Raw genomic sequence first — 24,157 nt, 5'->3', positions numbered from 1 at the left:
CAAGGGAGGAGATCGCCCGGGGAGCGCAGCGTTAGGCAGCAAAAGAGTGTGTATGGCACCCCTGTCCCTATCCGCTTCGGACATGCCTATTTCATGCAGGTTGCGTCCCGCTAGCCAATAAGCCAGCCACTGCAATTGGCATGCATAGTTATATGCCAATAAGTCCGGAACTCCCATCCCGCCAGCCGCTGTAGGTAGCTGTAGTTTTGCCAGACTTATGCGGCGTCTACCCCGTCCCCAGACCAGCTCCGTTAGCATAGTATTCAAAGTTCTAAATACAGCAGCTGGCACCATAAAGGGCAAGTTCGTAAAGTAGTAAAGAAGTCTCGGGAGCACTACCATCTTAGAGATGGCCACCGTGCCCGCCACCGATAACGGTAGTGTGGTCCAGAATTGTACCTGCGACCTCAGTGCTGCTACAGCTCGACCCAGGTTACCATCAAGCATGTCTGCCACTCTTCTATAAATCTGTATCCCCAGGTAGCGGAGGGTTGTTTCCGCCATTTCAAAACTATGGGGCGGGAAGGGCAAGGGGGCACTTGTCTCGAGGGCATTAAAGCAGTACCCATATGACTTAGATTCGCTGATCGTGAGGCCTGAGAGCACACTGAAGTCCTCGAATAGCTCAGGAATGGGAGTCAGACTCCCGTGCAGAGCCCTTAAATAGAGGATGATATCGTCAGCGTATGCCGATACCACATGAGTTACGCCTCCCCTCCTGATGCCTCTGTGCTGCGCTTGAAGCCGAAGTTTGCACAGCAGTGGTTCCAGTGCTAGTATAAACAATAGGGGGGATAGTGGGCAACCTTGCCTCGTGCCCCTCGCTATGTCCAATTGTGGCGATATGCATCTGTTCGTGCGAACCCTAGCAGTGGGGCGGGTGTACAGTAATCGGATCCAATTAATAAAGTCAGCCGGGATCCCGAACCGTGCCAGCTCTGCAAACATATAATCCCACCGGAGTGAGTCGAATGCCTGCCGCAAATCCAACGAAATACAGCCCTCTGTTGCCATAGGTGAACGCTCGTGTAACATGAGTTGGCTAAGCCTCCTCAGATTCATCGCCGTGCTTCTACCAGGCACGAAACCACATTGGTCCGGGTGGATTAGGCCCGGAATATATTGTGCCAGCCTCGTCGCTAACACCTTGCTCAGCACCTTGTGGTCGGTGTTCAACAAGGACAACGGCCTGTAATTAGCTAATTGTAAACAGTCCCTACCCGGCTTAGGCAATGAAACAATCGGAGCCTGCAGTGAGGACTGCGGTAACCCTTTGGTTTTCCTCGCTTCGTTGAACACCACGTGTAATCGCGGGGCCAACAAATCTATATACGCCCCATAAAACTCCGCCGGTAGGCCATCAGTTCCTGGGGTCTTGTTCCTCGGGAGTGCTCGTATTGCCTGTCTTATCTCCGCAACCGTAATGGGTCGCGCCAAGTCCTCACTCTGGGTCCTTTCTAGGCGCGGTAGCTCAAGTCCCGTCATGAACTCCTCAAATGCCTCGTCCGACATACGTCGATGTGGACCGTACAGTGACTCATAATAGTCACGAAAGGCGGCGTTTATATCGAACTGTGTCACAGCCAGCTTCCCAGTTTGGTCCATAACCTCCAATATTGGAGTAGGGGCAGGGGCATCTCGCAGCAATCGGGCCAGTAGAGGCCCTGATTTGTCAGCGTGGGTATGTTGTTTACATGTATATTCCTTGTAATCCAGGACACGCAGTTCTTCCAACAGCTCAGCGTGTTGAATGTGTGCCTCCTGCAAAGGCGTAAAAGGCAAATTCGTACCTGCAGCCTCCCTCTCCAACATGGCCAGACGGCCCTCCACCTCGCTAAGCTGCTCCATGACCATACGCCTCATGCCCGAGCGTGTGTTCATTGCTTCCCCCCTTATGGACACCTTAAAGGCATCCCATTCAATTTGACGCGTGCTAGCTGTGCCATCATTAATGTGGAAATGTTGTGTGATTGCTTCCGCAATGGTTGTCTTAAAAACAGTGTCTTCAAGCAGTTCCGGGGACATACGCCATGTCGGTATCGGTGTGGGTATCTTGCCCCATCTCATCATGACTTCCACCAGATTGTGGTCTGAAAAGGTCTTGCCCATGTGTTCCGAGGCTACCACCTCCCCCATCAGTGTTGTGTTACAAAACATGTGATCTATTCTCGTGTGCAGACTATGGGGAGGGGAGAAAAAGGTATACTCTCTATCCGACAAATGCGTGCATCTCCAAATATCCGCCAGCCCCCAACCCGCTGCCCATTGAGAGAGTGCTTCTGCCTGTCTCCTGCTGTCAGTAGCCTGCAGTGGTGGGTGCGATCTATCTAGTGATATGTCTAGGACTGCATTGAAGTCCCCTCCAATAATCCACACATTTTCCGACCAGTCAGCTAGCACTCTGTTAAGCGTGGTTAAAAAACCCAACTGTCCCGTATTTGGGGCATACACGCAGCCAAGCACAACAGGGGAATCATCCAACAATCCTCTGATAAGCACATACCTGCCCTCAGGGTCTAGCCTCTCTTCCATCATTTTAAAAGGGACCGAGTTCCTGATCCATATCGCCGCCCCCCGGGAGAACACTGAGTAAGTAGTAGCAAACAGTTGCTCCTTCCATTTCTTTAGCAGTTTCGCACCTTCATCCCTATTCAAATGTGTTTCCTGCAAGTATGCCACAGCAACACGCCTCCTATTGAGTTGCGCTAGCACCCTATGCCTTTTATGGATTGAGCTCATGCCTCTTACATTCCAGGTGCACATTTTGTATCTCGCCCCCTTCTTAACCTTTTTTTCTCCTATTCTATCCATGACGAGAAGCCATACTACTTGCTTTCACATTATCGATCTATTTTTATCTTTTTCTTTACTCCTTCCTTAGTCTTACCAGCTCACCTTATCGCTCTTTCCATCTAAAGCTCTTTGTACCACTCCTTTCATGTTTAAATCTCCACCATTACCAATTTTGCATCCTTATCGCTGCCACATGGCCAATGCCTTCAACAAGTTTATGTCGGCATAGGAAGCAGTTATTACAAATGGTCCTAACATTAGTGATGTTAACACACCACCTGATGTTACCAATACTAGGAGTATCTGTAACACCAGGGTCTCGATATTATCAAGGGATCTCAAGTTGATCTCCTACAGTTCAGTGTGTAATTGGCAATACCATGTGGGCTCCGTGCTACTGCTTTGATTGCTGCATGTAATCTCGCGATTGCAGTCTTGTTTACCAAGGGCAAACACCTGCAGTTATGACCTTGAGGTTTCTTTCCCCAGTAAAAAATACAGGATTGAGGCACTCTGGAATACAGGAAACCACGTATATGCATCAGCTGACATCATCTATGTAACATCATCAAAATATACATCTGCCGTCAATGTCATTTAGCAGTTTGGACTGGACTGCTCCCAGGAGGCACAAGTTCAAGACTGATTTGCATATGGCCAGGTCTAAACTGGGGTGGCATGGTGAGCAAAAGAATGATGGATTTAACTCAGATCTCTTGTATGGGGGTGAATGTTTTGATTTGTTCTGAATTCCGTCCATCAATTGTGAGTCTTTTGCTTTCCCGCCCTAAGTGCGCCGGGTATGCCCAGACGTGGGTCCCGTCCATCAATTGTGTCTTTTGCCATTGTTTTGGTGGCTGAAATGGTACATGAAACATTATCATTCTAACATCTATTGTGATTGTTTGGCGTTGAACTGAAAAGAAGTAAAGATACCATTTATTATACTATAGGAAGCCCTAAATGATTTTCTGCCTATCCACTGTAAAATGAGAAATAACTGTGTTTGCACAGGACATTGGACTATAGAAACAGGCATACCAGAGGGCTTGAAGTAGCCAGTAAATGATGTACATGCATTAGTAGTACGCCGCTATTTAATTAAAATCATATTACCTGGCAAAGAAGCTAGAGAACGGCCCCAAGATTTTCATTCTGCTATCCAGGTAATTTTCCTGACAGGAACTCAGATCGTTGCTCTCAATAGTGGAATTCAATGTAACATCAGAAAATTGTGCTTCATCGCTCTCAAGAGTCACGATTGCACTGGAATTACTTGTAACCATGAAATCCACAATATCCTCATTGCTAATTGACAATGTTGTTGATAGTTCTGTACTAAGGCTGGAGACACTACAGACTGAAATATCATCACTTCTGGTCTGGACTCTAGAGGATGGACTGTACAATTTGACAGTGTCATATCCAGTTCGTGGAAAAGTTGAAGATTTCCGCACACCATTGTCATACTCTGTGCTTACAGGAAGTGTTGGAACAGATGACGGGAGTGTGCTTTCACTCTGGAATGTTTTTTCCTCAACCATGCCAATCTCGGGGCTGTTGGTCCTGTTGGGTAAAATACTGCATTGCACAGGCTCTGGATTGCCTATTTCAAGAGTTGGAATGCCAGAATCTGCAGACTTGAGGCTGGTTTGATCATAGTTGGGTTGGTAGTCTGGCAAGGACAGCGATCTTGGACACTTTGATTTCAGATTCTCCAAAGAACGAATGTTGCTGTCCACACTGGATGCCTGAATCGCCTTCAAGTTTGATCTTTTAACATTGTTAGATGCATTTATTTCATTCATACTTGACGATGTTGTAACTAGAAAAAAATACAAATAAGAACGTTTTACTGTGTATTTGTAAAGTATAACTTTTCACATTTAATAAAACACTAATTTATAAATTCATAAAAGTGATAAAGAATTTCAAATGCCATAAGCGACCAAAGTTGTTTATAAGTAACAATTAAGTGCAAACATTTCACACCCCTTCAATCATGATCTTTTCACTTTGCAAATACATATACAGTGTGAAAAAATACGTTCAGTATCGGATCTAGCTCAGATTTCAGTGATTGCACTGGTGAAGTGTAAATGAAAGGTTCTAACTAGGCTCGGAGATACAAATTGTTATTCATTTTTGCTGTAGAGGACCTTTTGAAATCTAACCTTTCAGATTTTTCAATAAATATTGGAAAAACAATATAATCATTTCAGACCTGAATTACACCAAAAGAAAATCTTGAAAAGGTAGACACATTCGCTCATGTATGCCTACGTTTTGAGAACATCACAAAGCTTGTAATTAGCGCTCTCTTTACCTGTAGAATGTACAATAAACTGGGCCAGTATCTTTGTCACAAACTCTAAGAATCAGCATATTTTGGAAACGGGTAATCTATTTTTAAATTTGTACGTTATAACAGGCATTTGGTACAGGTGATGTGCAATTTGTGGTTTTGGACCGCCATAAAGTTAATGTGCATGCATAATTTGCTACTCAACCGTAGATTTATTGTTACTAGTAAATTCTGCATTGTCCGGGTCAAAGGAAGATCGGTATAGAAGGAAATATGGTCAGGAGAAAGAGGTTTGAACTCATTTCCAAACCTCTGGCAGAAGAAGAGAACTCGCTGGGAAGGGACTCTGAATGACCCCGCCAGTAACCAGTGTGGGCCATCATTTTAACAGATGGGGAGAGAAAATGATAAATGGTGTATCCCCATATACACCCCACAACATCTCCAGCAACCACAGATAACACCTAAATAGCGCCTGGAAGCATCACTGAGATGCACCTGTATACAGTAGCATAAGCAATGTTGCAAGAGGGAGAGAGGACGGTCTAGGTAGAGGTGATAAATTAAATCCATTAAACCCAGCGCCTTGAGACCCTCACGGGTGAGTAACGCGCTTTAAACCCCTTGACTGATGTGGTAGCTGCCCTCCTGCTTCATCCCACTGCATGGTCTTAAGCTCCCCTTTCTCTTTATACTTTTCATGTAAAGCTCTGGAGTGCTTTTCAAAGATCAGTTATCAGACTTTGTTGTTATATTTAGCGTCAGAGCTGTGAAGCAGCAGTGTGTCGTGATAGCCAGCGACCACGTGCGGATGGGGGGGGGGGGCTCACAGCAGGGGCCGTTAAGGTTGTTAACAGCAGAGACACCCAACGATGCCACAATAGCGACTTGCAGACGTCACGGATGCCAGGGACCCCTAGTGGGCAGCACCACCCTGTTTCCCCAATGCAGGCGCCGAGCTCAATGAAGTAATTACTGCTCAATGACAACAATCTCTCCTCATTAGCTGCATCCTCTGCGGGCCCTGCAGGTGGTGGTAATACCTCTCTGCCAGGAGGGGAGGGCAAGAGCGAGCGCGAGGCGGTGGAGGAGATGATGGAAGGGGAAGTGAGGGGAGGCAGAAAGCAAAGGGGAGGCGGGGAATAGAGAGAGAGCCAGCGAGGGAAGGGGGTGAAGGTTTGCGAGCTGTGGCACAGCGAGGAGGGATGCTGAGAGGTGGTGACCCAACAAATTAACACAGAGAGGCGAGGCAATGCTAAGTCTTGAGGCGGGCGCCTGCTCCGGCCCTGAGACTCCGGCATGTAAATCACACAAAAAACAAATACATGATCAAATGTCTTTAAAGTTAAAAGAATGCATTTCTGTAACATGTGGGCACATTTCAGAGCATTACAGATTACCTCTGTGCTAGAAAAGTGTTTATTAAAAGTGAGTTTTTTAATAAATATTAACTGAGAAACATTCCTGCCCTTGCCGGAATGACAATGCAATTAGACCTTAGATGAAAGTCAGTCGCCCTGCGGTCTACCTATGTGAGAAGTTGGCCTGGTATATGATGTTCACTATTCTAGTGAGCACCTTGCACCAGTCCAAACAACCCTCATGGTGATGGTTGTAAAGTCAACCTTATAGACCAGCTATGCTAGTGGTAGCATGGACGAAAGCAGTCTTAGGCTAAACTCAAGAGGGACTGGACAGTAATATCGAGCAGGAAAATGCAAAAGGGCCCCACGCAGCACTCGGTGAGTGTGGAGAGGTGATCTTCGGTGCAGTTGGTGCTCGGGGCTGGGGCTGGGGCTTCTCAATCCCCAATGCACAACATCGAGGGTGCCTCAGAAGTTGCACGGAAAGCAATTCGCGGGCTTTCCAAGATGGCCGGTCCCACGTCTCGCGTTGCCTCCACGGGTCTCAGCTTTGCTGTGGCTGTGGATCGGGTCGAAGGAAGTCTGGAAGTCCGGGTCTTGTCAGGCTCTGTGTTCAAGCACCGGCGGGAGCAACAACAAAGCAAACCGTTGAGCGCTTGACGGTGCCTGCTTGCACAGGGTAGTCACTCCTTGACCACAAGGGAGATTCTTCAGTCTTCTACGCCGAGTAGGATGTCGAAGGGTCCAGAGTTTCGTATCAGTGTCCGTCAGGATGATCTAAAGTCTAAGGACACAGCTTCTACCTTTATTCCAAATCAAGGGGCTGGATTACCTGCTAGGTCCTTCCTATGGGTGGGACCCAGGAAGGGGGTGGTTACACCCCTTTCCCTTTGTCCAGTTTCGCGCCAGAGCTGGGGCTGGAGTGCCCCAGCACCGTTTGAACTGGACTATGCATGGGACACCTTGTGTGCCCCAGGCAGTGTCTCATTTCATTCAGCCCTCCCTGCCCCAATCCACTATCTCCTGTCTGGGGTAGTAATAGCACCTCCATGGGACAGGAAACCTATTGTCCAAGCCTCCCTCGCTGGAAGTACTCCCAGCAGCACGAGGTCAGACTTGTGTCTGTGGCAGCAGCATCCATTTTGTGATGCTGAGGCTCTGGTTAACTTTAACCGGGATTAATGGAAGTAACATGTCTTTTCCATCTAGAAGGGTGGAATGCTACCCCCGTCGCCAGAACTGGCAAGGGGGTAGTATTCCAAAGCGTATGACACCTTACACGACATGTTTTGATAAAGCCAAACCAAAGTTAGCAATAACCGTGAGGATTATAATGCAGTTAAAGAGTATATGGTATGGCAATATCCTGGAACAGCTATAAGGACATGGTTCCGAAAGCTGCAGACAGGCTCAGCTCATGCTAGAGCACCATCTCACATAAAACCAAGCACTCTGCCTTCAGGATTGTTAAGGCCTGCCTTAGGAGTGACTTATAGGTGTATATGTGTCCAGATTTAAGGTTAGACATAGGAATACTATATCTGAGCAAGGGGTGATTACACGACCTTGCCCCAGCTGAGTGATCAGACAGTTGTGTCAGTTTGGATGGCCAGCCAGGGGTGGCAAAAGATATGCTGCAGCCCCTGGTAGGCCTTGGGTGCACCTATGCCCTGGGTAGCTATAGTACACTGTACAGGGACTCATAAGAGTGACCCAAATCCCAATTGGTGATGTACCTAAAGTACATGGTGTGAATTTAGAGAGAGAACAGCAGGGCTGTGGGTCTGATTAGCAGGCCCACAGCCACATTAAGTCGAAAACCAGTGAAGCAAGAAGCAAAAAGCAAAAAATGGGGTGACTATAGGATAGCAGACCCTACTCTCCTACAACCTAGAGCTAGATATTTATTCTACGATTTAATACTGAACTATTAAATAAAATCCGAGAGTTTTTTTTTTCCATAGCTCACTTTCTGAACTAGCGCTTTTGAAGGTGCAGTCATATGTGGTACACAAAAGCGGCTTAGTGAAAAAGAATTTGCTCAAAACCACACAGTGCGGAGGCAGAGACGCCATGATTAAGCTCAGATTTTTTATTTTCACGCTGCAGTTCAACCAGCTTCAATTTATAGCGTGGTTTGAATAAAAAAAAAAAAGAAAGGAAGAATAATGAAAAAATGTTATAATCAGTAGTATTTATATATCGCTTCATAAGCAGGAATATTAAGTATCAGAAAGCAGACCAATAGTGTCAGGAAACGAGAGGAGGCCAGCAGAGTGACGCGATCTGTACTGGGGGAGGGAATTGAAGCATGGAGAGGCGCATGCAAGGCTTAATGAGCCTTGACAGAAACCCACATGGCGGCTGCGCGCGGGCATGCGCCAGGAAAAGCTTGTGGGTAGCACTTTGAAAACCCCCTTACTAAAAGTCGAGAAAGCAGCACATGCGTTGCTCTAGGCTCGACCGAAAAAACGAAAAACAAACAAGGATCCATAAAACAGGTCAAGTCCCTAACAAAACGGAATAATTAATTTTAGTGCTTTATAGCCAGTACTTTATGAACACACCAATGCTCATGTATTCTTTATAATGTAGCAATATGTTCCATGACTGAATCACAATATTGTTCTCATTGTAACCTAAAGTGTAAAGAAACCTAATATGTTTGTAAAGATTCATGTATTTCTCCTAGAAGCTATGTTTTTCGGAGTTTTACAACTGCACATTTACTGCACTGTCTAAGTAGTACAGCCTTATCCTGCAGATTGGCATCATGACACACGAGTTACAAAAAGTAATGGAGTCCGTGCTTGCTTATATTTTAGAATCTAGTCTTCTCACACTTTCTTGTGAGAACTTCTGCTCAATCGTTAATTTTGTCGAAATTTTCAATCTGATGCATACGTTTCCAGTAGCAGGTATTGAGAAATATTGTGTCAGATAACATTGACTGTGCTGTGAAGGCTCCATACACTCCAGTACGAAAAGCCAAATGTAATCCTGAATATACCTTCCTAAGTGCAGCATTCACACCAAAGTCAAAGTAAATTTATTTCAGTTAATCACAACCATATTATCAATGAAAGGCTAAAAATCACTGGGTACTGAAAAGACTTAATTCAACATTAAAACGTATAATTTTGAACACATTTCTATTTCAAATACAGAGGCTAAAAATTGTATATAAACGTGTGTGCCAGCATGAGCGCCAACTTTTCCTCATTTCTTTAGATTAAAAATTATAACAGAATTCATATCTGAATGCAGTAAGCATCAGGTGCAAACTAGAATCACCGAACTTACTTTTGCTTTGTTTAGTGCTCCGCAGCAATTCTCGTGAGCCAATAACACAGTATAGCAGATACATTTGGAGTTCTGGGGATGTTTAGAGTGACGCTGAGCCCATCCATTTCTGCTTTGTTTTCCAGTTATAGCACTGGCATGTTGTTCAAAGTCACCTTAAGTCAGCAGAATTATCGATTTGTTTTAAAGGGATGCTGCGCCCATCCTTTTTAGGTCGAGGACCGAAGGCTGCGCTTGCGCAGCCTCCGGGAGGAGATTTAATGATTTTGAGTATGGGGGCTTGAACTCGCCTCTCTCCTCCATTGGCTGGCTTCTTAAACGGAGGCCAGACATTGGAGGAGAGGGGCATCACTCCTTTCAAGCCCCGTCTCTTTTGGATTCGGGGGCGTGTTTTTTTGCGTTCTTTCGACTGTGACGTCATCCGTCACTCAGAACGCCAAAAACACGCCCCCGAATCCGAAATTTTCGGATGTTTGCGGCAGCCATTTTTGTTGTTGTTGTTGTTGTTTGAGCGCGAGGCGCGCGCTTTTCTCGCCTCTTGCGCTCCTAGTTGTAATTCAGGTCCCGCCTGGCAGGGCTCGTTGTAGGCTGTGGTGCGAAGCGAGCATTGTCTTGGGCAAGAAAGAGGCTCGTGAGCCGGATTGACGGGAGGGGGCAGGAGCCGTGAGGCAGCGGGGAACCAGCTGAAACTCCGGCCCGTGCAGCAGGGGTGTGCGTTTGGACAGCAGCTAGACGCACTGCTCACCCGGGAGCTGCCATGCAGCACGGCTGGCCAGTAGCCCGTTGTGGGCTCTACCGAGAGCTGTGACAGACAGAGCACTGCTGTCCTCATCACGCGTCTGCTGCTGGCAGGATCCGTGCCCCAGAGGTCTGAGATCGGGGCGCAGGCGTGCTCTCTGCCGCTCCACGTTAGACATTGCCACGGATCTGTGTACCCCCCCGATGCTCGCCGCCATGCTGTGAGCCCCGCAGCGCGAAGCCCGACGCCGGATCCTCCAGGATGCTGATCCCTCTGGTCCTCGTTCTGCTCGGACTTGCCACCTCAGCGTCCTGCCCACCGAACTGCACCTGCTCCGGGGACCTGCTTGACTGCAGCCGCCTGGGTATTACCGAGCTGCCCGCCCGGCTGCCCTCCTGGGCTGTTAGCATGCAAGTACGGAGGGAGCTGTGTCTGTGTGTCCATGGCACTGTCGCGCGACATCCCTTGCCCAAACCAATAGCCTCCTCAATAACTGCACATGACTCCTGCACACTGCCGCGCGGCACCTGATCCTTGCCTCCTGCCGTGCAGCACCCCGGGTATCCCGCAGCCTCCCAGCACCCCGTGGCATGCGAGACTCCGCATACCCGTCAGGAGTGCAACACGCCCTGAACTGCACAGGGCGACGCGATGAGTGGGACGGCTCATGGAGGGCTGCTGTCGGTCCTGCGGTGAGAGGACGAGCCCATGGCGACAGAGGGAGGGCGGCTGGCTCGCGTTGACCATGACGCTCTGGCTGGCCGCACCTGCCTTAGCCTGCCTGTTTCTTACAGGTATGTTGCTACTAACCCTGCAACCTGCCCGTAAGCCTATACATGGGACATTATGTTTTAGTGTCTCACTCGTGGGATTGGGAATGCCGTTTGCTGGTTAACTTTGCACCTGGACTTGCCCAGCCTACTCAAGCTAAACCCTCAGGCTCGCAGGTAGTTAAAAAAAAATACGTTAAAAATAATCTTAGCCCCTCTCTCTCTCTATATACTACATCTCACATATTCAGCCTCACCCCTCTAGCTTTACCTCACACTTTACCTCTCTCTACATCTCTACCCCATCTCAACTCTCTCTAGCTCACTTATGTCTCCTCATCACTCACTATCAAAATGCCTCTTGAAACTCAGTATGTTTTACCTCACACAACTTCATTTCTGCCACTTTATGTGCCTACATCTTTACCCCTCAATCTACCCTCTCTGCCTAACCTCTTCCTCAAACCTCTTGCTGCACCTCTCTCCACTCACTCGCTGCTTCGCCATCCTCGTTCTACTGCTCTTCCCTCTACTTCATCGCTTTTACTACCTTACTCCTTTCTTAGTGCATTTCCCTCTCCCTGTCTCTACCTCCACAATCTCTCTCTCTCTGCATCTCTGTTGTCTCCCAGATATGCATAGTTCTGAGGTTTAGAGGGGGCCCTGTGAGGTGTGGGGGCTCCCTGCCCCGCTGGGCCTGCATGATGTACCTGATCACCCTCTCTTTACACCTGTATCAACCTTACCACTCTTTCTCTGCCTCATCTCGGTCTCTCCGCTTCACCTCTGTCTCTCTGTATCCCCTCCCCCTCTTTCTGTTCATCAGCCCTCTCTCTCTCTCACTCACTACTCTCTCTACCATGTCTGTGTATGCCACGTTACATTTTGCCCTGCTCTCTACCTCACTGCTGTTATTACCTTGCACCACCCTACACATCCCTCACTATTTTACCTGTCTGCCTCTAACTCACCTCTCTTTCTCTACACATACCTTCTAGGCCGCATCCTTTTCCCTTTCTCGTCATTACCGTACCGTTGGCTGTTCAGTAGAATGTGGGATCAATGCTTTGGAATGCGCTGTCACTACACAACGTTTCTGAAATAATAGTAAGAAAAAAGCAAGTACTCTAGCAAATAATTCGCCCCAAAGGTCCCATTCCAGGTGCAGCTCTGACCAGTGCCAGGTGTAATTGCAAAACTCAATATCACAGGAGAAAAGGAGAGGTCTCTACAGCCAGGCAGGACACTGACTGTTGTAAGTTGTGTGAATAAAGCCTCGCACCAGATCAGGACACATCATGAAAGGTTTTTATGAACAAGGTCTTGCAGCAGAAGAGATCAAATATTATTAGGCAGTTCTACTACTGGTGACAGTAACATAGGAACTTAATAACAGTATCATAAACTCAGGAAGTGCGAGTCCATCAGTTGAAGAAAGCGTTAAGAAACACAGTGAGTTATCTTTGACTTATTTTTACAGTACTATGTCTTCATAATCTCCACGCATGTGGAAATGGGTTGGAGCCTCTCGCATGGGCGGTTAAGAGCATCTGGGCAGTATGGAGTTGGACAGTGTGGGTTTACTGATGTAAGCATCCACTGTGTGGTGTGTTCCTCTGTGTCTGCGAATACTCTCTAATGCTCACCTATTGCCATTGTAAATGACAATACCATTTATTTATGTTTAAAAAAAAAGAAAGAAAATGTCATGAGCAATGCCAATAGCTCTACCTTTAATAATGCCGAGACCATTGCATTGTAAATGCTTGTTCTACCTCTTTTCCAGGTCAAAGTGAGGACGTGTTCGAGCAAAATCACCTAAAGTATATGAGAGTTTTGAGTTAAGACTCATCAGGTTAAAGTGCAAGCATGTTCGTGCAAAATCCCCTAAAACTACCTTAGCCCGCCGCCAGATGTAAGCAATACTGATAAAAAAGTTGTTAGAAATAACATTGTGCCATTCAATTCACAAGGTACATCTAAAATGCAGATATATCAAATCAAGTTAGACTAACAAACTACGTGGCGATCATCAGGCCATTTGCTGACAATAACAGATTTGCTTCGAGAAAGAATTTTATAAAGGCAGCTATTATTTGTGGAGTTTCTCCTTTCATACAAAAAAGTAAGGCATGCCGACATGTTCTAATTTCATTGTGATTGAAAATTATTTTTAATATTATCTTGCATTTGTTTGAAGAATGGGACAAATCAAAGTGTGAGGCAAGCTTTCTTCGTATAAATAACAGTCTACACTTGGTGCTCTGTAAATTCAGCTGCCATTTAGGGATGTATTCCTGTGTTTGACATACATCAAATCGCGGATCAAGTAGCTTATTTAAGTAGTTATGAGCATGCATGACATCATTTTTTTTTTGTGTTTGTTTTTCTTCTCGTTTTGTTGTCCAAGGATTAAGACCAGCTCAATGGGTTGACGAGATCGGTGGTGGATACCACCAGTTTCTTTATCAACTGTGTGTGGAAAAGGCCTCAGCATAGATCTTAGAAGGTACCTGGCTCTCAGATCTCGCAGACCTTCAGGAAGATCTTGCTCATAGCCTTTGTCAAATATGAGGACTACTAAAACAAAAACAAAAAAACAAAAAAAGTAAGATCCAAGTAATGTTGTTAAAGAGGTCAGTGGATGAGACTGTTCGTAAGAATCAATAATTCTTAGAGGAGTTGAGAGGCAATGACAGATCCCATAGCTCTTTTGCCTTCTGGTCTTTCAGTGCAGCATTGAGGGCATGTGTCCCGTTATGTGAATTTGACTGAGAGCCCGTTTAGATAGCTTTCCACAACAGTGCGCATAGTGTGGCTTCGCCAGAATACCTTAAATACGACATATTTGTGAAATGAGCCTTTTTGAGTTAGATATTGGCAATTCAGGCTAAATTTAAGTCAAATCTGAGAAGGCAACGCATTCCGGGGAAGATGGAACAAGAGACAGAAAACCTTATTGTGTGCAGTTAAGAAAACCCCCAAACTTTCCTGAAAAGGCTTCTGTACCATAGCAAACTGGGCTTTTATTGCTGTAAGTAGTGGCAGACAAATCAGACTACGTAATTTTCGACGTATTAATTGAAACGCTGAAATCAAGGAAGAAATTCATGGTTTCAGTGAGTTTTGGTGGAGTTGTTGCGATAGCCAATGTGGTAGCTAGATGGCAAGAAATTTATAGGACAAGCCTCAAAGGATTGGTTGCCCATCGAAAGATCAACTTCCCTTCTTGTTGATTTTTCTGTAAAAGAACACAACCTGAGTTTTTGTGAGGTTGATAGTCATTTTGTTTTTAATACAGTAGAAATTAAGATGGTTAAGTAAACTTTGGAGTCCAATCCCAGTCGGATTCATCAGGACTAAGGCATCAGCATATTATAGTGAAGCCACTTCTCGAAAACCCGGGCTTGGAGGATGAGAATTTGCTGCATCTAGGTATGTACTTAGATTCACCAAGAAGAGATTAAAAAGAATTGACTCCAAGACGCAGCCTTGCTTCAAGCCTCTCTTTAGTGGGATTTTTTCCTGTAAGCCATTGTTTTGACCTAGTTTGACCTGAACACAGTGATTAAATATAAGAGCTGCATTGCATGCAATAGATTTGTAGGAATATTCCAGTTGATAACATTTTTCCATAGTAGATTTTGGTTAACATGATCGAAGGCTTTGGAGAAACCCACAAAGCATGTATATAGAAGTTGTTTTGAAAAAAAAAACCACTTTCAGACCCTTCTTCCAATTCAGCCAATATCAGGCCTGGAAATATTTTGGGAACTGTATCCATAAGAGTGATCATCCAATAGCCATCTGGAGAATTACAGGAGCCTTTCTTATATACTGGCTGGAAAATGGAGCCACACCATGTTTCAGGCATTGCTTCTGCTGCCCAAAAAAATTAAACAAGGTATGGATGCGGCTGATTCAGAACTCCCAGCCTTCTTTAAATATGGCAACAAGGAGGTCATTTGGGCCGGGCACACCATTGCCTCTGCTTTTCCCTAACTTTTTTATGATTTCGCTTTGAGCAAAAGTTAAAGGTATATCACATCAAGTTTTAGTTATATTCGGTATATGCACATCTTGTATGTCATATAGGGAGTGTATGTGAGACGACTTCTTCCATTGCATTATTACCTACTGACCAGTAGGGTATCTGTCTAAATGGTTTATTAGTGACCATAGGGAATTATAATTATTTTTGCAAGCTTGCACTGTGTTAAACCAGTCATGATTGGTAAGGGTCCTTTTCGCTTAGGTGACTGCTTTTTTTCCTAAGAGTTTTGTAGTTCTCGAAATGTTATTTGTGCCTGGGGGTCAGGATGGAGATTGATGGATATCATTTCCTTATCCAGTGCTCTTCGTTGTTGTTCAAGAGCACTCGAGTAGCAGGTTTGATTCTTTTGTCATGATAGGAATGGAGGTTGAATGTTTGCTGTTGTGAGAGTAGCTTTGAGTTCATCCTGCGTCTTGCACAATGTCATAATTGGGGCTTGATCATTCCCAGGCATCACAGCGGGCAGACAAGAGTTTATTCCAGCTAACTTTTTTCCAGTTTGTGCCGGGTTCTTGAATACCAATTGGTTTGTAAACCAGATACTTCACATTGTAATTTGTAATCCTGATGGACCGTGAGGAGTGATCGATCTCACACCTTGATGTTATATTATATGACGAGATCGCATGAAAAAACTCGAGAGACACAAATGTATAATCTACGACGGTTTCCATTTTACTAGATTTTCTTGTCGAGGTCATTGGGGGGTGGCCTTGTATGCGACCATTTAGTGCCCGGAGTCTAAGGGCCACCCAAGTTCTTAATAGTTCATGGTCTAGTTTACTGACAACCAAATTTGGAGATTCGGATTGGGATTCCTCAATGCATATCTGTTGTTCTTAGGTTACCACATCTTTCCAAGTGATTAGCCGGATTCAAGTTAAAATCGCCTGTGACTATACGTGAGATACCGCCATTCGAGGTTCCCAGTTCCATAAATAGATTTTGTACGAATTTTATGTTCCTTCTTTTGTGTAATGGACTGGGGGAACAAGTATATTTAAAATTATAATTGGACCCATAGTATATCCAAACTTCCAATTGTTTATCATAATGCCTTAAATGAATGGTGCGTTAGTTGAGAGGCAAGTATAAGAGAAGCTTTTATCAAGTGACACACTGATGACTACTTTTCTTTGCTTTTTGTGCTAAAAAGAGTTTCCGCATAACCTCCTAATGGCTATTCCCCCTCATTCCACGTCTCTTGCAGGTATATAGTATCAAAATTCCTCAGATATTTTTCGAGTTTGGGATCTGAAAGTAGTTGTGCCTGATATGTTCCATGAAATTATGGTTGTTGGGGGCGTGGCCAGCCAGGCATCATGGCGGACGCAACATTCTAGAGCTCCGTTCGTGGGGCCCTGAATTCTCCTGAAATTATCCTCGGAGAGTGTGTAAAGTTTCCCCGCACCGGGCGGAACAGGCGCAGGACCGTCTGGGGACCTTGGCGATACGAGACTTGGCGAACATAGAAGCGGCGGCGGTGGAGGAGCGGCCATCGGGCAGCGGCGGGGCGGGGAAGCCGGAAGGCGCGAAACTCGCCCGAGACCTAGCATACGGAGCGACTCCCAGAGCTGGAGTGGAGAAGGAGACGGAAGGGAATTGAGCCCGGACCCTCAGGCTCCCGTGGCATGTTGTGGCAGGAGACGGCGGACCCGGAGCGTGAGTGGAGCTGCCAGGCGCCGTCCGGGGAGGCCGAGAGGGGGCCAGAGTGCGGGGTCCGGAGCGGCTGAGGCTGAAGCGGCAGGCCCTGGGGTGATTGGAGCTGGCGGAGGCACATTGCGACCGACCAGAGCTGCGGTAAGGCGTGGTGAGGCCCCCACCTGGCACACCCTCAAGAACTCTAATAGAGTGGGCGGCGGAGGTGGAGATCCGGCCGCCCACTGGCCACAGTTAAATTGGCAGCGTGGAGAGACCCTGCACCGCGGCCTGTGATACACGCGCCCAGCCGCAGTAAAGCCTAGGGAGCCGCGGAGCGCTGAAACAGGCCCACGAAGCGCCGCACAGCCAAGGGCGAGGCTTGCCACCAGAGAGTGACTGTCGGCCGGAGCGAGAGGCTGTCGCCCGACGCTTCTGGTGCTGTGCACTGCCGCCTGCTGGGGCACTGAAACGGGGATGTGGCCTGCCATAGGAAACGCTACTAACTGCGGAGGCTCCGGTTAGTGGAGCTGGGCCTGGGAGGCGCAGAAAGGTACTGAAGACTGTGGATTGTGGGGCAAGGAGAGCGAGTCAGACCAAGACACTCGGTACTTGAGTACCATTTTGCACCAGGCGCAATTTTGTCCATCCCTGCGCTGTGAGGCCTCTACCCCTGAGCTGATACCAATAGACACCGGCGGCGCGTCCACGACAGAGATACGGAGGAGGGGGGGTTCTTCCCCCCCCGCTCCCCTCCCCCCCGCCCCCATTGCACTGTTGGAGCCAAGGAGCATTCGAGGGAAGATCGCTACCTGCACTCGCGCGCCCCGGTGGGAGAGGGCTCATGCAGGAGACTTGGAGCCGGACTGGGAGAAGAACTGTCCTTGAGCGCCCAGGCGGCGGCTTCTGGCGGTGGAGGTCCAACTCAGCTGATTTCCTCCTAGTCATCGCACATCATAGACTATTTGGCTGTAAGGAGCAACCTCCTACAGTTGCCACTGGACCCACAGCCAGACGTGTTGATGCCCACGGCGCAGCAGCTTGCAATGGGCAGGCTTAGGGACAAAACTCAGGCGAAGCAGCAGGAAGCGAGCGGCCCAGACCTCCCGCAGGAACAGTGACGAATGGTCATGGAGCCCGTAGCCACTCTAGCGGCCAAAATGGACACTGTTTTAGCGGCAGTGGAACGCATTGGGACTACCCTAGAGCAAACTAAGACCTCTCTGGAAGTAAGGATAGATAAAGTCACGTCTGACTTCACGCTGCTGCATGCGGACCACCGTAAACTGTCGGAGTCAGTTGCTGCGCAACGCCAAACGGTCCAGGAACTGCAGTGGTGCATAGCCATGCCTCAGCTCTACAAGATCTGATAGACTGAGTTCACGCACTAGAGGACCGCGTGGAGGATGCAGAAGGGCGCTCTCGGCGCAACAATGTCTGAGTGGTAGGCCTGCCAGAGGGAGAAGAAGGGAAAGACCCTGAACGATACACGGAGGCCTGGCTGCAGACACTCTTACCAACTGGAACATTGTCTCCGCACTTTGTGGTGGAAAGGGCGCACAGGGTGCCGGCGCAAGCCCAGAGGCCTGAAGCTCGGCCTCACCGTTCCTCTTCAAGCTCCTCAACTATCGGGACCGGGATGCGGTACTCCGAGAAACTCGGAAGATGAGGGACCTCCAGGTGGGCAATAGCCACGTGATGTTCTTTCCGGACTACACAGCAACAGTGCAGAGGAGGCGTGGCTCATATATGGCAGTGAAGAAACAGCTGCGGGACCTGGAACTGCCCTATTTCACTGTTGATCCCCTCCCGCTTGCTTGTGGTCACCAAGGAGGGCACTCGCTTCTTCGAGGCTCCGTCGGAAGTTTGGAACAGGCTGGAGGAGACCGGGCAGTGGTCGGGGACGAGACCGGCGGGCCCAGGAGAAGGCGGACGGCAAGAGCAGCGCTCCAGGAGGTGGAAGAGGAAGAGAGGGGCCCAGCGAGGAGAGGGCCTGGGACAGGCTGCACCCAGCCCAGAGAAGATGCGGCAGGAGCGCCAGGAGGCTCTCGAAGCGGTCGCAACGCTGGGAGCGGTGAATGTCAACGGAGGCCCGGATCACCGACAACAGAGCGATATCGATGCAAGTGGATCGACTTAACCATCCACAGTGATGTCGGATGACACTACACTGCCTGTGGTGACGCCCCAGACAGCTGACTTCATAATGTAGCTGATGGCGGACTTGAAATAGACTGCTGTACTGTCTGCGTTCAGCAAACAGTCCATTGTATCCTTTATATGTCCACTGCAACATGCTGTTATGTTTCGCTGCTGGCTATGGTGCCCCGCGCAGGCCTAGAATTAGGAGTCGCTAGTGCGACGCAGGTACACAGTTGAGCCTCAATATGTGGGAGGTTTACCGCATGACACGAGGGGTGGTCCTCATGGGTGGCCCATGCTAGCCCGGTACGCTTCACTGCTTTGTTACACAGAACACACCTCAGAAGCTCTAAGGGCCCCAGGTGAGGGAGCACGCTGATGGCATAACTGGCTGCGCGCTTCACCGCATACAATTGAGTTGCGGACACGTCACATTAAAAGGTAGTCACATTACCCAGTTTGGACGCATGCCCCGTTGGGAATTCGTCGATAATGTTACAATGTTAGTTCTAGTTTACACGTTTCAAAAGCGACACTTAGAGATTTCCGACCGTGAGCCCGTCCCTTGGCCCAGCATGGCAAACCCCCTGGCCCCCCAAGTGACTGCACTACAGCAAAAAACATGGCGTGCACCAACATTACGACCTGGAACATTCGCGGCATGCACACCCCGTCGCGTCGGTATTCTGTCTTCACCTATATGCAGCGACACCAGGTGGGGATTGCGCTTCTCCAGGAGACTCGCATGTCCCGAGCTGGTGCGGCTCCACATACGATGGAGGGGGCAGATGCATGGCACGACATACTCAGCGCACACGCGCGGCACCTTGATATGGGTAGGGGCAGGCGTCCCCTTTGCATGCAGTGACACCAAGGTAGACCCAGAAGGGAGGTACTCCTTTGCAAGGGGGGGGGCTCAACGGACAGGAGATACTGTTAGGGTTCTATATATGCCCCTAACACGTATCAGCCTGCCTTCCTGGCGTCCTTAAATCTCATCCTTCAGCAGTACGCGGGCCTTCCCTGGCTGCTAGGCGGAGACTTTAATATGGTACCAGACACACACCTGGACCGTTACTTCCCGCCCCTCCGAGCGGTGGCAGCGACATCGACAGCGCAGGCTCTAAGGGACTGGTTAGTAAACTGGGATATTCATGACCTTTGGCGCGCGCAGCACCCTACATACTCATACTACTCGGCGGTACACAATCTCCATGCCCGCCTGGATCGAATAGTAGGCTCCCAGTCCCTGCTCCCGCTCAAGTCGGAATATCTAGGTAGAACGCACTCAGATCACAACCCCCTATGGTTCGAGATTAGCTGGGAGGCGGACCGACCCCCGGTGCCCACGTGGCGGCTACAGCCGGCCGCGCTAGAAGACACCAAGTTTAGATCTTCGCTGAGCACGGCTATCTTATTATTATTATTGTTATTATTTATTGAAATTTATAAAGCGCAACTAAACCCGTAGGCGTCAAGGCGCTGAACGATGGTGAACTGAGTGCTCAGAAGTCACCAAGGGATGAGTTACAAATATGCTTCTTGAAATAACCAAGTCTTGAGTGCTTTACGAAACAGGGCATGGGATGGGTTGCCCTTGAGGTCGTTGGGGAGCGTGTTCCAGAGTCTAGGCGCAAGGAAACGAAAGGCCCTTCCACCCCATCTGACCTTGGATATTCGGGGGACAGCCAGCAGGTTTTTGCTAGAAGAGCGAAGTGCCCTACCAGGGGTATAGTAGGATACAAGAGTACGAATGGCTTCAGGCCCAGTCCCATTAAGGGCACGATGCGTGAGGCAGAGAGCCTTAAAGTTGATCCTCGTCTGCATGGGGAGCCAGTGCAGGTTGTTTTCTGATAGCCGTGCCCGAAGAGCGCTTAGGGGCGTACACAACAAACCGGGCAGCCGCATTCTGCACAGTCTGAAGGTGCTGGACCAGACCATTGCTAATGCCCAAATACAGCGCATTGCAATAGTCCAACCTGGCTGCTATAAGCGCAACTGCAACCTGTTTACGTGCATCAGGGGAAAGATAATGAACAATTTTCCTTAGACTCCTTAGAGCATTACAACAGGTAGACACAGTCCTGCTGACTTGTTTGTCAAACGAGAGAGTGGTGTCCAGAATGACCCCAAGATTGCGGGCAAAGAGGGACAGCAAGGAGCAGGCGCCAAGGACAGGAGGCCACCAGTCCATTGACCAGATCTCGTTTTTGCCCCCAGAAATGAGGACCTCAGTTTTCTCCCCATTCAACTTGAGGAAGTTCTTAACCATCCATCCAGCGACCGCCTCCACACAGTTTTTAAAGTTATGAGCAGTTATGCTCACAGATTTAGATATGGAGACCATAATCTGTGTGTCGTCGGCGTAGGAAAGAACTTCTAGCCCAAAAGATCTTATGAGCCTGGCGAGTGGGGCGACAGACGTTAAAAAGCGTCCGGCTCAAAGAAGAGCCCTGAGGGACCCCACACTTCACAGGCTTAATGGGTGACTTATAATCGCCTAGCTTGACCCTTTGCTTCCGTTGGTCAAGGAAGGATGTTAAGAGGCTGAGTGCAGAACCCTCGACTCCCAGCGCACTGAGTCGGCTGGCCAGAATGGTAGGGGACAGGGTGTCGAAGGCCGCCGTGAGGTCTAATAGCACCAGTAAGGTGGTCTGGCCGGTGTCGACCTTGGACCGAATGCTATCGACAACCACTGTGAGCGCCGACTCAGTGCTGTGAGGGATCCAGGGAGTTGGTACTGTCGAGGAAGGCACTCAAGTGAAGGTTAAGGTGTGCCTCCGAGAGTTTAGCAGGGGCAGAAAAAAAAGAAATGGGCCGAAAGTTCTTTAATATCTCAGGATCCAGAGTAGATTTTTTCAATAGGGGCTTGACAACGGCCAATTTCCAGGAAAGGGGATAAACCCCCTCTGAAATGGCCAGATTCATGACCTCCACCAAAGGGGGTAGAATAACCTGTCTGCAATCTTTAAGAACCTTTAAAGGGCAGGGGTCAAGCGGTGACCCGGACTTTAGCTTGTCCAGCAGCGTACTGAGATGATCAAAAGTGAGGGGGGGGAACTGGGAGAGGGAGTGAGAGGGGGCAGGCGTTTGAGTTTAAGGAATTACAGTTGGAAGGGTGGAGGATGGAGAACTGGAATTGAGGGCTTCCAGGTCTGTGTAAATATCCAGGATCTTCGTATGGAAGAACGTGGAGAACTGATCACACAGAACTTGGGAGGCTGCTATAGGGTCAGGTGTCTGTATGAGGGAAAGGTTATCAACTATTTTGAACAAATCCCTGGGTAACTTAAGCGAGGCCGTTAATTTAGAGTAGTGCGCCTTTTTTTCTGTCAGCACTGCAGCTTTATAGCCTTTGAGAAGGATTTTATGTTTATCCTTCTCTATGGGGTCCAAGTGTGCCCTCCAAAGCCTTTCCTGCCTCCTACATCCTGGTCTAAGAATCCTAAGGGATTCCGAGAACCAGGGGGCCGAAGGCCGTTTCCTGGCAGAATAGTGGTGCAGGGCTGGCGCAAGAGAATCGACAGCCTCCGCCAGGGTGTTAGAGAGGTCAAGGGCCGCAGTGTGAGCATCCCCTCTAGGTCGGGGCTTAAGTATGGATAAAAAAGGAGTAAGAGTGTCATTGTTAATCTCCCCAAAATTCCTCCTCAATACCCACTTGGTGTGGTCTGGCTGAGGCCCGTGGGGAGAGAGAAAGCAAATTCAAGGGGAACAGCGAAATGGTCCGACCACGACGTGGGAAGGGGGATGCCAGTCTGGAGACGGGAGTCGTTGCTAAATACCCCATCCAAGGTATGCCCAGCTAAGTGGGTGGGACTAGTCACTAACTGCGGCAAGCCACAGGAGGCTAGGGAGTCCAACAAATGGACCGTGTCAGGGGAACTGTAGTTTTCCAAATGGAAATTAAGGTCCCCTAGAATAGTTAAACTAGGTCTATCAATATAGGGCTCAAGAATCTTAAGGAGTTCTTGGCTAAAAGCGGACCTGAGGCCAGGGGGTCTGTAGATCAATATTCCAGTGAAGGAGATCGTGGGGGAGGGGTTCAAAGTGAAATGCATCACCTGAAAACTTTCGAGCGGGGAGGACAGATGGACAGTCCGGCATTTTATAGAGCTGTGGTACAATATCCCCAAACCTCCTCCCACTCGGCCCACTCTGTCCATTCTAGCCAGAGAATACCCTTCGGGGAAGGCATTTAGTAAATCCGGTTCAGAGGAGTCCGTAGCCCAAGTTTCAGTAATAAAAACCCAGGAGGGCTTTCTCTGTGAGATGAATTCCCTAAAGGAGATATTATTTTTATCCAGCGAGCGGGAATTAATGAGGAAACCCGTATGAACAGCGGTAGGCGAAGGAAATGGCATACTGGAGGAGGGGCGTCAGTTAGCCGTATCCAAGGCGTTATGTTGGATAACTATGTCATTACATCCGCAGACTAGAACGTTTCTAAGCGTTTCAGGGGCAAAGGAGTGATGGCAGGGCAATTTGGAGGGTTTCAATGCTCGCAGAGCAGAGAAAGAGTATAGGGGTTCCACTGAAGCGAAAGAGCAGGGGAGCAGCATACCTGGCGCCTCTTTGTCGCTGACGGGCGCAGACGGGCTGGACTCTGGCTCGACTCCGGTGCGAATGCGGCGCGACCGCTGATCGCGTCCGCTGCGCGGAGCCATAGCGGATTTCTTAAATACTGGCGACTAGAACGCCGAGCCTGGGGTGACCTACTCAATATGGCCGCTGTCGATTTGCGCAGCCCGGGAGACTCAGCCCTCAGATCGGCCGAGAACCGCCCAGGGTGCGTGAATATGGGGCTTTAGAATTGCATCAGCGGAGCAGTGTGCAAAGTAAATAAATTGCCCATGACACAGCAAGGTGTAGTTAAAATGAAGAGAACGCCACGATAAGGTCGGTGAGCACAACGTGACGGGGGGGAGCGGACACAAAGGATCAGCACACCAAGTGAAAAGGTAAAAGTTTTTAAAAGCACAAATCTGATAACACCTCCCGGCTTCCGCCTCAGGTGAGTTATGAGCAGCAGCTTATCCTATTTCGAAGAGA

General features: G+C 48.5%; 1 protein-coding gene across 6 annotated transcripts in view; it reads right to left on the bottom strand.

Moving 5' to 3' along the window:
• The window catches only part of TBC1D14 (TBC1 domain family member 14), an 830,696-nt gene that overhangs the window by 656,008 nt on the left and 150,531 nt on the right, over positions 1-24,157 (bottom strand). For all 6 annotated transcript variants that reach the window (XM_078678508.1, XM_078678510.1, XM_078678509.1 and 3 more), the window contains one exon: positions 3,910-4,618. In XM_078678508.1, the coding sequence (XP_078534634.1) occupies positions 3,910-4,601 (692 nt within the window). In that variant the 5' untranslated portion in view covers positions 4,602-4,618. The remainder of the gene's footprint in view (positions 1-3,909; positions 4,619-24,157) is intronic.

Source organism: Lissotriton helveticus, chromosome 2_2 (genome assembly GCF_964261635.1).
Source record: "Lissotriton helveticus chromosome 2_2, aLisHel1.1, whole genome shotgun sequence".
Lineage (NCBI taxonomy): Eukaryota > Metazoa > Chordata > Amphibia > Caudata > Salamandridae > Lissotriton > Lissotriton helveticus.
This window is presented reverse-complemented; position numbering and strand designations above follow the sequence as displayed.